At 41.0% G+C, this 13,121-nt stretch overlaps 1 protein-coding gene across 2 annotated transcripts in view; it reads right to left on the reverse strand.

The window, feature by feature from the left end:
- The window catches only part of LOC124554803 (plastin-2), a 217,602-nt gene that overhangs the window by 87,969 nt on the left and 116,512 nt on the right, over positions 1-13,121 (reverse strand). For both annotated transcript variants that reach the window (XM_047128456.1, XM_047128455.1), the window contains exons 5-6: positions 1,651-1,805; positions 1,390-1,495 (exon numbers count right to left, since the gene is read on the reverse strand). In XM_047128456.1, the coding sequence (XP_046984412.1) occupies positions 1,390-1,495; positions 1,651-1,805 (261 nt within the window). The remainder of the gene's footprint in view (positions 1-1,389; positions 1,496-1,650; positions 1,806-13,121) is intronic.

Raw genomic sequence — 13,121 nt, forward strand, 5'->3', positions numbered from 1 at the left:
TCACTTACATATGCCTCTATTGTAGTATTAGTCACTTCAATTAGATGAGAAAGTAGGAGACGAGGTACTGGCAGAAGTGAAGCTGTGAGGGTGGGGCATGAGTGGAGCTTGGGTAGCTCATATGGTAGAGCACTTGCCCGCAAAAGGCAAAGGTCCCGAGTTCGAGTCTCAGTCCAGCACACTGTTTTAATCTGCCAAGAAGATTCATAAGAAATATAGACAATTGAAAGGACAGCAGCCCATTTCATCATAGGCATGCTTAGAAGTGCTGAAGCATCATAGGTATGCTCATCTAATTGAAGTGACTAATACTACAATAGAGGCATATGTAAGTGATTACATTTTGTATCATGGTGATTACTGTTTAATTCCAAGAGCACAGATTCCGAAAAGATTCACCCAAGGTATTGCTTCCACAACATATATTCCGTGAGAAGATCATGAAGGTAGAATTAGAGATATCTGAGGCCTTACAGTAGCTTACCAACAGTTGTCCTTCCCAGGCACCATTTGCAACTAAAAAGGGAAAGGGGGAAGTGAAGGTGTTATACAAAGTTTCTTCCGCCACACATCGTTATGTGGCTTGCGGAGTATAAGTGTATATTTTCCAAACTTGAAATTATGACAACCAATCTAAATTGTGTATCTAAAAAAAATAATCAATGTTTGAAAATATAATTGGATGGGTACAAAAATCTACTCACCAAGTGACGGCAGTAGAAAACAAACACAAACGTTAGGCTAAGTGTAAGCTTTTGGAGCCAGTGGCTCCTTTTGGCAGAAGGGTTGAAAGAAGGATGAAGCAAAAGGAGTGGAAAAGTTTAGGAAATGGGGATACTTACAGGAAAGACACCCAGAATGCCCGGTCTGGGGAGAGTTACTGGACAGAACAATATGGAAAGACTCTTTCCTTCTCATCCCATCTGGTAAGTCTCCTCAGACCCCGAATTCTGCGTGACTTTTCCGTAACTCTCCCAATTTCCAAACCTCACCAGTGCTTTACCTTCGTTCTTTCTGCCAATGGCACAAAAAACTTTCATGTGTTTTTTCTCCCTCTGAAACTTTTATGAGTAGATTTTTTTTTATTTATCCAATTATATTAAATCTAAATGGTGTAATGGTTTTAAAATGCTGCTGTTATTAGCCTTAAAGTGATGCTATGAAAAAAATCTTATCACTTTTTGACATTTCAAAATTTACAGAGCTGCAATCAGAATTTTTCATGAAGCTATAACAGGAAAAACAAATTACTACACAGCTTTAACCAGTACATTTAATTAAATAATCCACTAGTGTCAACTAGCAGCTGATTCTTGAAGTCTGTTAAAGCATTGGCAATCTTTGGTTAGCATCCTTTACTTTATTTCCATTACACTTAAAGAAACTTACCATTAATGCTTCCATTGTCACACCACTTTCTGGTGGTGCAATCTGCTTCAGCAGGTATGTATAAATTTCTGAATCTACAATATCTCCCTGGAAGTTGCCACACCTCCTATATGGACAAGTAGTAGGAAAACTGCAGTTAACAGGATGCTCTATGGATGTCTACACACAATTTTTAAAGCCAAGGAAATGAACAACAGAAACATGTATCCATAGATGAAACCATTAGAATAAAAAATAAATATCGTGAACAGAGAAAAATACCTGGCTACTCCAGCCCTTTCAAGGTGATGGTTCACCCATCTTAGCAAGATAGCTTCAGGCGATAATTTCATTAGATCTTCTATGTGTTCCCCATCAGACAGTAAAGATGTCAAACCTGGGCAGTTCTCCAAAGTTATCTGATTGAACAATCCAATCTGTTGGAAACAAAATAACATGTTACTGCACTGGAACATAATCAACGAAGGACAGGGACAACAGCCTGTTAAACTTAGTCCTGAATTTTGCATGGGATTTTTGGAGAATTTTTCTGTTTTGTTTCTATTTGGCACAGAAATAAGTCTATCCGTGTAACTTTTCCCTGAAAATTGTGTAATAAACTATAGCAAAGTTACTGTTGCACATTCTGAGCTGAACAGCCTCATCCATGACAAGTCCTAAATACCACCAAACACTGGCTGGCTTGTGAGAACGTGCTACCCACATATACAATTTATACTCAAGTAACCACTGATTTCTAGAATGTGAAATTTATGTTTTCTGAGCATGTTGCCACTATCCAGTGTATCTTCTGACAAACAAGGAATATCAAATTCCAAAAACTTTGAGGCAAGAATATATTTAATTTCCCCAAAGTCAAAAAAGTATGTCTCGCTGCATGACTGGCCAAGTACCTGCCTAGTTTCGTAGCTGTAGCTTCACAGAATGAAAATGATACAGCATGTGGCTCATTCAGCGTTGAATGAACATGTTCGCATTTTGTACCACTTCCGTTGCATGAACAACCATATTAAATCTTTCGCTTCCCTTTTTTACCCTAGGATAAAATTATGCACCCACATTTCATTGTTTGTCCTCATATGCAACACTGGCCAGCTTCAACAACCTTATGTGTCAAATAGGATAAATGAAGTGACTAGGCTGTCAAGATTTTGCTGACATTTGTTTTGGAATTCAAGTGAATACATCTTGCAGTAATGCAAGTGATCAAGACTGACATTCCACACCTTAAAGTTTCTATACCTGGAATGCACTTTCAGCTGACAGAACAAAATGTTTCTGCCCCTGCACCACTTCAGTCATGACACTATTGGGTCGTATTGTGGCATATGGTCTTTCAACGTGATGCAAATTGGCAGCAGAATATTATATTTTTGTCCTTTCTCTGAATGTGCACACAGAAACCTCTCATTGTGCAAGTGAACATACAAAAAGATATCCAAGCAATACGCAGATGGTAAAACAGGGCCTACTAAGAATCATGTCTCTGTAATATTGTAACTGTGGTACTGAAATTCTTATTGAACACTTTGGTTCCTAGTTACAACTGTCAAATAATTATCTGCCATTCGTAAGTGAAAATAACTATGGTCAATAATTACATAAAGGATGTTGACCCATCCAACATCAAATTATCGAAAAAATTATAGTTCATCACCGTGTAATGTGTTGGCTTGCCCATCCATCAATACGATGACAAAGCTACAACTACATGGCATTCTAGATTTTTTCCCCTTCTTCAAAAATGCTGTTATTGTGTTCGTTCTTTCTCCCGAACACACCTTGTACATTACAAGCCACTACATTCTTCCTGTTACCACCTTTTTCTAGCTCCTTTGACTTCTTTTACTTGTGGATGTTTGGTAACACAGTTAAAGATCCTTCTTCTAATTTTGCCAATAGAAAGTACTTCTGCTTTGCATGCCTCTGAGCTGCAATATTTTCAACATCTGTATGTATGACACTCGGTTTCCTCTCCCTCTCACCTCCTGTCCCCCAACCCATCATCACAAAATGAAGTTAAATTTAGATACCTTAATGCCCACATTTTTAAGCCCAACAACAATGTTCTTCGCTATGAATTGATCCTTTCTGACTATTCTATACATACAGCAGTTAGCCACAAAATTATGACCACTTCTCTACCATGGGAAGATGCTTGCCCACCCAATAAAGCAGAGGAAGCAACAGTAAGTTTCACAGCAGAATCACGCTTACTTATACATGCACATAAATCTAAGACTTTCCGGGCCATTACACACCCAAGTGGATCCTGAACGTCCAAGTAAAAAAACCTCCAAGACCACAAATGTCTACAAAAATGCTGCGTTGGCATTGTCATGTTACTTGATGCACACAGGTACATCCCACTTCCTTAACATTCTGTGGCAGGCACCACTTTGCCCAACATTGTCTTAATAGGCATGAAGCAAGTTTCTGTGCATTACTCAACTGGAATTTGCAGCACAATATATTATTCAGTATTCCATCTTATAATAATTTTCAGGTTCTTCAATGACACAGTCCTAGTTTTCCATTGCCTGCATAAGTAATTTTGTGCTATCTTAATTCATTGTATGGCCTCTGGTGCCTCAATGTTCAATACTGGAAGACTTTCTACACTGTTAGCACTATCTATGGCATTGATGTCCCTTGCACTATTGTTGAACTGTGCTAATTGTTGGGCTGCCGAAGGTTGTACCACTTATGTGAAGAATGTGGGGCTTGTTACAGACAGCAATGACAAACCAGTGGACTGTTGTTATTACTGACTACTTTACGGCTGGTGCGTCTCCCACTGAACGCGTTATTTTACAACACAAAACCAGTGGTGGTAATGTCCAGTATTGGCTGTCTGCATCACTATATATGACTTCTTATCTACTACACCATGTGCCAGGAGGATGTATCCAGCACCAAAAAGCAGTATGTCTGAGGCAGCCAGGGTTACAGCTGGGCACACAACGCTTCCATCGCTCATGGGCTAATTTAGTCCCTCATTCATTCCATACATACAAATACTGACTGTCCATGCAAACATGAATTTTTGCTATTTGTTTGCCTTCCTGGCAATTTGTTTTCTATGTTAATTACGAATGTTGCTTCTTTTCTGGACTTTTTCATGGCTATTCCTTATTGTGTGATTCACTTTAAGTTAAATGAACACTGTGGTCATAATAGTTCTGTCACAATAAGAGCAGTCACATTCTCTGTGTGTAACAGATCGCAACATATTTAGAAATATTAAAATTCCAACAGTGCCAACTACACCAACGTAAGAGTAACTGACACCATCAATCCAAGTAACTGGAATTATTACACTCGTTGCTGATACTGTTGATAGTATGCAAGGTTAACAAACAACATCTATCAACATGCCATACCCAGCCCCTCATACCCAGTTGCCCAATTCTACTTCAGACTGAAAAGTTCATCACGTTGTGTTAAAATTTTAACACACCATAGTAGAGGATGTCATGGTTAACTACAAAGTTTAATAGAAACCAATAGAGTTGGATTTGGGGTACAAAAAGCTGTCCGGTATCCTATTTGCCAATAATGTCTTACTGTGTTAGGCCACCCACTGTAATCACACCACTATGTAAAACATAGGTTCTTAAATCTTTGCAGCCATGACTAAGAGGCTTAACAAACTATTACTGACTATACCACAATCTCTTGATAACTGCAAGTAAACTCTAAGAACAGCACGACACTACTCCACACTCCCTCCAAGCTCAGTTGCTCATAATATTGTACACAAAGTTACAAAAGTGTCCTATATTCTTACATGGGAGGTTACTGATCAACACTAGGAAAGAAGCCCTGTAAACATAGAGGTGAAAGAAATACTTTTTTAAATACTGACTGTTCATTCCTATAATAGTCCACTGTCTGTTGACACTACAACAGGTGTGCAATGTGGTTCCACTCATTCTTACATGTTCTTCAGCCCCCTCCTCAAAGAATTACAAACTCATGCAAACACACCTGGCTGTTCTTCAATTTGGTGCTCATATAAAGTGTACACTTTGTTGGCAGATGTGAAACACACAGATTTCTTTAAATGTCTCCACAGCCAGGTTATGCCACTACACAGGCTAAACCGATCCATCACTTATTAAAAGTCTGTTAGGTACAGTCAAAAAAAAATGTAGAAAACGGGGGAAAGTCCACCATGCATACACCACATCCAGCGTCTTCCTGCAAGAATTATGTCCTCTAATAATGCAAGCTATTTGTCACACGGAAACTGATGATAAACGGGGGGTGTTAACTTGTACTGATGTGTACCTGAAGTACACTCCTGGAAATTGAAATAAGAACACCGTGAATTCATTGTCCCACGAAGGGGAAACTTTATTGACACATTCCTGGGGTCAGATACATCACATGATCACACTGACAGAACCACAGGCACATAGACACAGGCAACAGAGCATGCACAATGTCAGCACTAGTACAGTGTATATCCACCTTTCGCAGCAATGCAGGCTGCTATTCTCCCATGGAGACGATCTTAGGGATGCTGGATGTAGTACTGTGGAACGGCTTGCCATGCCATTTCCACCTGGCGCCTCAGTTGGACCAGCGTTCGTGCTGGACGTGCAGACCGCGTGAGACGACGCTTCATCCAGTCCCAAACATGGTCAATGGGGGACAGATCCGGAGATCTTGCTGGCCAGGGTAGTTGACTTACACCTTCTAGAGCATGTTGGGTGGCACGGGATACATGCGGACGTGCATTGTCCTGTTGGAACAGCAAGTTCCCTTGCCGGTCTAGGAATGGTAGAACGATGGGTTCGATGACGGTTTGGATGTACCGTGCACTATTCAGTGTCCCCTCGACGATCACCAGTGGTGTACGGCCAGTGTAGGAGATCGCTCCCCACACCATGATGCCGGGTGTTGGCCCTGTGTGCCTCGGTCGTATGCAGTCCTGATTGTGGCGCTCACCTGCACAGCGCCAAACACGCATACGACCATCATTGGCACCAAGGCAGAAGCGACTCTCATCGCTGAAGACGACACGTCTCCATTCGTCCCTCCATTCACGCCTGTCGCGACACCACTGGAGGCGGGCTGCACGATGTTGGGGCGTGAGCGGAAGACGGCCTAACGGTGTGCGGGACCGTAGCCCAGCTTCATGGAGACGGTTGCGAATGGTCCTCGCCGATACCCCAGGAGCAACAGTGTCCCTAATTTGCTGGGAAGTGGCGGTGCGGTCCCCCACGGCACTGCGTAGGATCCTACGGTCTTGGCGTGCATCCGTGCGTCGCTGCGGTCCGGTCCCAGGTCGACGGGCACGTGCACCTTCCGCCGACCACTGGCGACAACATCGATGTACTGTGGAGACCTCACGCCCCACGTGTTGAGCAATTCGGCGGTACGTCCATCCGGCCTCCCGCATGCCCACTATACGCCCTCGCTCAAAGTCCGTCAACTGCACATACGGTTTACGTCCACGCTGTCGCGGCATGCTACCAGTGTTAAAGACTGCGATGGAGCTCCGTATGCCACTGCAAACTGGCTGACACTGACGGCGGCAGTGCACAAATGCTGCGCAGCTAGCGCCATTCGACGGCCAACACCGCGGTTCCTGGTGTGTCCGCTGTGCCGTGCGTGTGATCATTGCTTGTACAGCCCTCTCGCAGTGTCCGGAGCAAGTATGCTGGGTCTGACACACCGGTGTCAATGTGTTCTTTTTTCCATTTCCAGGAGTGTATATTAACCCTTCCCACCACTGATGGGGTTATGGGGAAACCAGTCATATTATTAACTAGGAAAAAGGAAATTGCATTAGACTGTCACTAAATGCTCTTCATTTTATTATATCATGATCAGTTTTGAGGCTCTTAGCATCATCAACGATTTACATTGAATAAATGTGCATTATGTTCATCTTAGGGTTAAATTTTACAGACAATTTTGATGCATACTGTCACACCAGGTACTCCTAGTGCCACTAATGAACGGACATCCTTAATGGCTGGTTGCAGAATGTGTTCAATGAGGTTGCTTTTCGTTCAAATACAGGCTTCATCTTCCTCTACAAAGAATCACAAACTCATCTGAACACACTTGGTTGTCCTTGTATTTGCTCACATGTGTGGTACACATGCACCTGTAAAGTGTGAACATTTTTATCATTACTCTTCAGCCATTCACTGAATTTATATATCAATAGCCCCCCCCCCCCCCCCAATCATCATCCATGTACTGCTTCCCATGGAGTGCATCCTTCAATGGGCTAAACAAATGAAAGTCAGAAGGTGCGAGATCCAGGCTGTAGGGTGGAAGAGAGAGAACTGTCCAATGAAGTTTTGCGAGCGCCTTTTGGGTGCACAGACTTGTTTGAGGCCTTATATTGTCATGGAGATGGAGAAGTTCATTTGCATTTTCGTGGCGACAAACATGCTGAAGTCGTTTCTTCAATTTCCTGAGGATAAGACAATACATTTCAGAGTTGATCGTTGCACTATGGGGCAGGACAGCAAACAGAGAAACTCTTCAGAGTCCCAGAAGACAGTCACCATGACTTTACTGACTGACAGGGTGGCTTTGAACTTTTTGCTCTGAAGGAGAGGTGCTGTGGTGCCACTCCATGGATTGCCATTTTGTTTCTGGTTTGAAGTGATAAATCGATGTTTAATCACCTGTGATGATGAACAAATAATAGTCATGATCAGCCTTGTAACATGTAAGCAATTCCACACAGACGGTCCTTCATTGCTCTTTACAGTCACCTGTTAGGTGGCGAGGAACCCAGCAAGCACAAGCACATACCTTTGACTATCCCAACTGGTGGATGAGTGCAGCAGCACTACCAACAGGCACATCTAGCTGAGCAGTGAGGTGTTTGTTTGCAATTCATCGACCATCTCTAATGGTAGTGTCAGTAAGTTCCAACATTGCAAGAGTCACCACTGTGTGTGGCCAGGCGGCACACAGGAAATCTGACAGGTCTCTGTGACCCTGTAACATTGATAGATAACTCGCCCAACAACTCACCATGCTTTTGTTCACTGCCAGGTCTCCATAGACATTTTGCAAGTGCCTTTGAATATCTGCAATTCATGAAACTACAGAGGCTGCTGCACGAATATTCTACAAGCTCCACAACAAATTCTGCATTTCTTCAATCAAAACTTGCCGAGAAAAAAGAGTTGTGTTACTTATTCAACACCTCTTGTACACATGTATCACGTATATCTAATGAGAGAAGCCTAAAAATCAGTCATGGTATTATAAAATTAGGAGGATTCAATTTTAGTCCGGTCAAACTAATTTTTTCCTAATGAACCTGATGTCGTTTCCACAACTGCTCTGAATTCGCATCAGCCCATTTGTGGTAATTGTGGTAAAATTTGCTACCCCACTGAGTGAATCATGCCTGATCTTTGAATAAAAACCAAGTTGTGAACTTCATTGTTCAGTCTTAGCATTCGTGGACAGAATTGCAATCTGATATGGTGGTCTTGTTGCCCGGAAGCTTTCACACACTGTAAGTGATAAAGTAAGTGCTTGTGTAGAATTTACCACACACGAATGTTTTGCCAATTCTTTGCCCATTTGATTTCAGGAAGATCCTCTAGTATCTTAACACTTGCTCCTCCAAACCTACTTCATCTCTTGTCCTTGTCGCGAATGATCCTATGTCTGTGGGTTGCTGGATCAACCTTCTGAACCTCTTTTACCCCAAGTCTGCGGTACTGTGGATGTTATTTAGTGTACATAACATGTGCCTTCCTATCTACACTGCTGACTAAACCACAGCAAAACACTATGTCAACAATTTATTGTGTGGAATAATAGGGCTATTTCACTATTTAAATTATTCACACTTAATCACCGATCTTATACTGATGGCTGCACAACCTCAACATGCTTGATTTAGAAGACCGTTTTAAGTTCTTCTTCTGACAACAGCACCATAGAGGATAAGTACAGAGCCAAACATAACCAATAAGAAATGAACAATGAAGGTAGTAGGAAGACTTGCCATGAGCGAGTACTGACCTTTCTCGATAGAAGTAGAGTGGGTCATGTTTCCCCAAGTATGTTTACACACTTTTTTCTAGTTTTGACCAGTGCTATCTCTAGTTCGAATATAGGTACTTTTTTTGAACACCCTATATATTATACGAAAGCCACTAGAGAATGACCCATAAGAAGGGCTTCATACTACTGTTTGCAGTGGCAAGACACCAACAACAAGATTGCCACCTGATACATATAAGAAAAAAAAAAGTGTGTGAAACAAAAAGCACAATTCCCCACCCACAAACATGTACTTCCAGATGACAAACAGATTATGTCTACGTAGATTTTTGGCCTTTCTTAAAAAAAATTAAATAAATAGATAGTGATGGTGGATGCTCTAGCCAAATATCCACATATACAGAAACCACTCCACCGGTTTTTACCAAAATCATTGTGATATACAATTTTTGTTATCACCAACTACAGCCCGCAAATGATCTCCGCGTTACTTCAAGGCTTCTGTGCCTGCAATTACATGAAACAAAACTGTCCAATTATCATACATACAATCTAATGAGGAAGTGGAGCAGATAGCCCACGTGTTAATATTGCAAATTAAGTTTAAGACCGAGGAGTTCCGCTGTTCTTATTTTTAAGGTTTTACAGGACAATTACAGAATGTTCAGTAGAACTTCTCCACATGTCAAATCCTAGATACTTCTACACCTGTTCTACCCCATTCCAACTATCTGGAATCAATACTAGTGACAATGGTTACAACATGTGCTTCCCATACGTACACTACATATCCACATTATGTGGTGGACTGGAAGAAGCAACTCTACCACATCAAGCTGTCACCTTTCCAACACTCCAAGATCCCAGTGAACCCTTCATCATACATTAAAACACCTAATACATACTCTATTAAGACAATTCTGCCTCTGAATGACTTACTGGCCCCAAATAATCATGGGAAACTTCTGGAAAACAGTACTGAGACCTCTGTGTTCACCAGGTGATTTCACTACCAATTCTTTGATACCCTTATGAGAACGGTGAGGAAAGTGAGGAATGCAGCTGCCTCAGCTGGTCACATTTAGTATTATGACCACAGAGCCTTCCCTGTGTTGGTGTTTTGAGTTAGTTCCAAGTGGGTGGTTGACACTAAGAGACAGAACTACTTGTGTGACTCAATATATGGCGGCAACCTGAAGGATTGAAGTACCATCTTTGGGTACATTTATGCTGCACCCTTGCTGCTAGCTGCTAGCTTGTTAAATTTACATTACAAGCTCGCCGCCGGCACATCACTGCTCACACAGCACCTCAATTTCCTCCCAGGAACCTTTGTCCTGCTACTGTTCGCATCACTAGTGCAGTGGATTAATTGTAGTGCATAAATCAAAAACTATGTTCTGTGCATTGTCTGATGACAGTAAGTGGTTTGCTTCTGCCAAAAATGTAGTTAAAGACAATAAGGCAGAAGAAGAGGTACGGATGCACCCTCTGAATGTAGATAATCCACACTGCATACAGTTTTCCCAGTTCGATCAAGAATTCAAAAACTATTCAGAGCATTTTTCAGACTGTTATGAATGTCTTAACAATTTTCTGGTTTATTTTACATATTACTGAACCAGAATAGTTTAAAATATGAAGATTCTACCCAAAAATATTTGTGTAATTGCTGCTGAAGAGCAATTCATAGTCCTCTTCACTCCGAAACAATATTTTGTCAGTTTTTATCCACACCTAAATTGTACATTACAACTGCCACTTTAGGAACTAATTTCTGAAAGTTATTACTCCTGATGTTATCCCTATCATGAAGTGGTTATGACAATCTGTATGTCTACGGTCCCAGATAGCTTTGTGTCCAGAAACAACTGAATTAAGTGCCTGTTTGAAATCATCACTTACAGTACTCAGAATGTTACTTTCCGCATATGGTGGTTTCATTGGTAGGATACAGGGAAATTACACACAAACTCTCTCACAACAGAGTGCAAACAAAGTCTGAACTATCAGTATTAAGTGCGGAATCTAGAATACGTCACAGCTCCCTATAGCTCTTGCAGTGATCATGAAGATACCATTACTCTAGTTACAGCTTGCACAGTGGGATTTAACAAGTCAGTTCTCCCAAACTCCGTAACTTAATCTATGGTACAAAGGAAATTATCTTCTGCCATACACTTCACAGTAGTTTCCCATGTATAGATGTAGCTGGAGATGTAAAGCATATATATGCTGTGTGAGAAACTGCGCAGTGAGGAGCAGCCTCACACAGCGCTCTAATGACCTTGAAGCAGCTACTCAAGGCAAAAGTTAAAAGGACTAACAGCGATGGTTGCAAAATGAAACATAAACCAGCTTGAAATCAATGCCTGGTGTTGATCATAACAAGCCGTGGGGCAAGCATTAATGGTGCATGGTGAGTATGCTGGTAAGATGCAGTGGGTTTATTTGATCACTGCCAGCAAGGTGGTCACAAACTCACTCATAAATCAGCAGTTGCCATACCTCACCATTTACCAGTGGACAAATACAACTTTTTCACTTCACATTCCTATAAAGTACAGATATTTTGCACGAGGAACTCACTATTAAGTGGGTGCTCATCACTTTCTGACTGATTCATGTAGGTACTTCAACTTGACCATATTTATATTATAGAGACTTAGAATCTGTTGGATATTTGGCACAGTCTGTGAATAACCACCACCATCTCCCACCACCACATATTACATTGATTTTTAGAGTTTCAATTGGTATTATTCTTTTTTACTTCAAGCTGCCTGAATGTGATGAGGTGACCAGATTTATTTAAGATTTGAATATCATTGCTTGTGAATAACTTGTTCAAGTCAAATTCCACACCTTAAAAAGATGTCAGCTCTCTAAGAACTATGTTTCAAATAAGTGATTTACTGTGAATTAAAATAACAGGAAACTAATATCTACTAAGTACAAACTAAATTAAGATAACAGGATGGTGGCATCTAGGCATTTATGAAATTATGTAAGAAAACATAAGAAGAAAATATAAAAAAGAAAAAGATATACACAGCTCAACACAATTAGATGGACAAGAATTTGACAGAGAGTAGCACGTATGTAGTTTGTGATTAAGATATATACTGTTGCTCTTAGTCTTCTGATGAGTTTTAATAATGACAACAATCCTCCACAATACATTTGAAAGCCATAGCTCAGTGGCAGTATTCAAATGTATCATGCTATGCCTAAGAATAATGTGGACGAGAAATGTCTCACTCTGCCATCTAGTGAGTGCAAGTAACGAGTTCATCTTTATACTCTTTGTTTATGTTTCATTAGTCAATATTAGGCCTCTGACAGAGGCAGAATGTGTGGGCAGTGACGTTACGGCAGGAAGGTTGGACTTAATGTGGCTTTATATATTGTTGGGAGTGCTTGGAAATGATTTCATGAAACTGATACAGTACAACCCCGCTTTTACGATCCCAGAATTAACGTTTTCCTGCCATTTATGAGATTTTTTTACTGGTCCAGTCAAATTTCCTATGCCCACAATGTTAATTTACACCCGATTTTGCATCAACATATTTATAATTTTACCAGGATTTACGTATTATGAAAAAAAAAGTTTGCAGAGGGGGAAAAAAAAAGTTTGCAGAGGGGGAAAAAAAAACGTTTGCAGAGGGGGGAAAAAAAAACGTTTGCAGAGGGGGGAAAAAAAAAACGTTTGCAGAGGGGGGAAAAAA

This window comes from Schistocerca americana, chromosome X (assembly GCF_021461395.2).
Source record: "Schistocerca americana isolate TAMUIC-IGC-003095 chromosome X, iqSchAmer2.1, whole genome shotgun sequence".
Taxonomy (NCBI): Eukaryota; Metazoa; Arthropoda; class Insecta; order Orthoptera; family Acrididae; genus Schistocerca; species Schistocerca americana.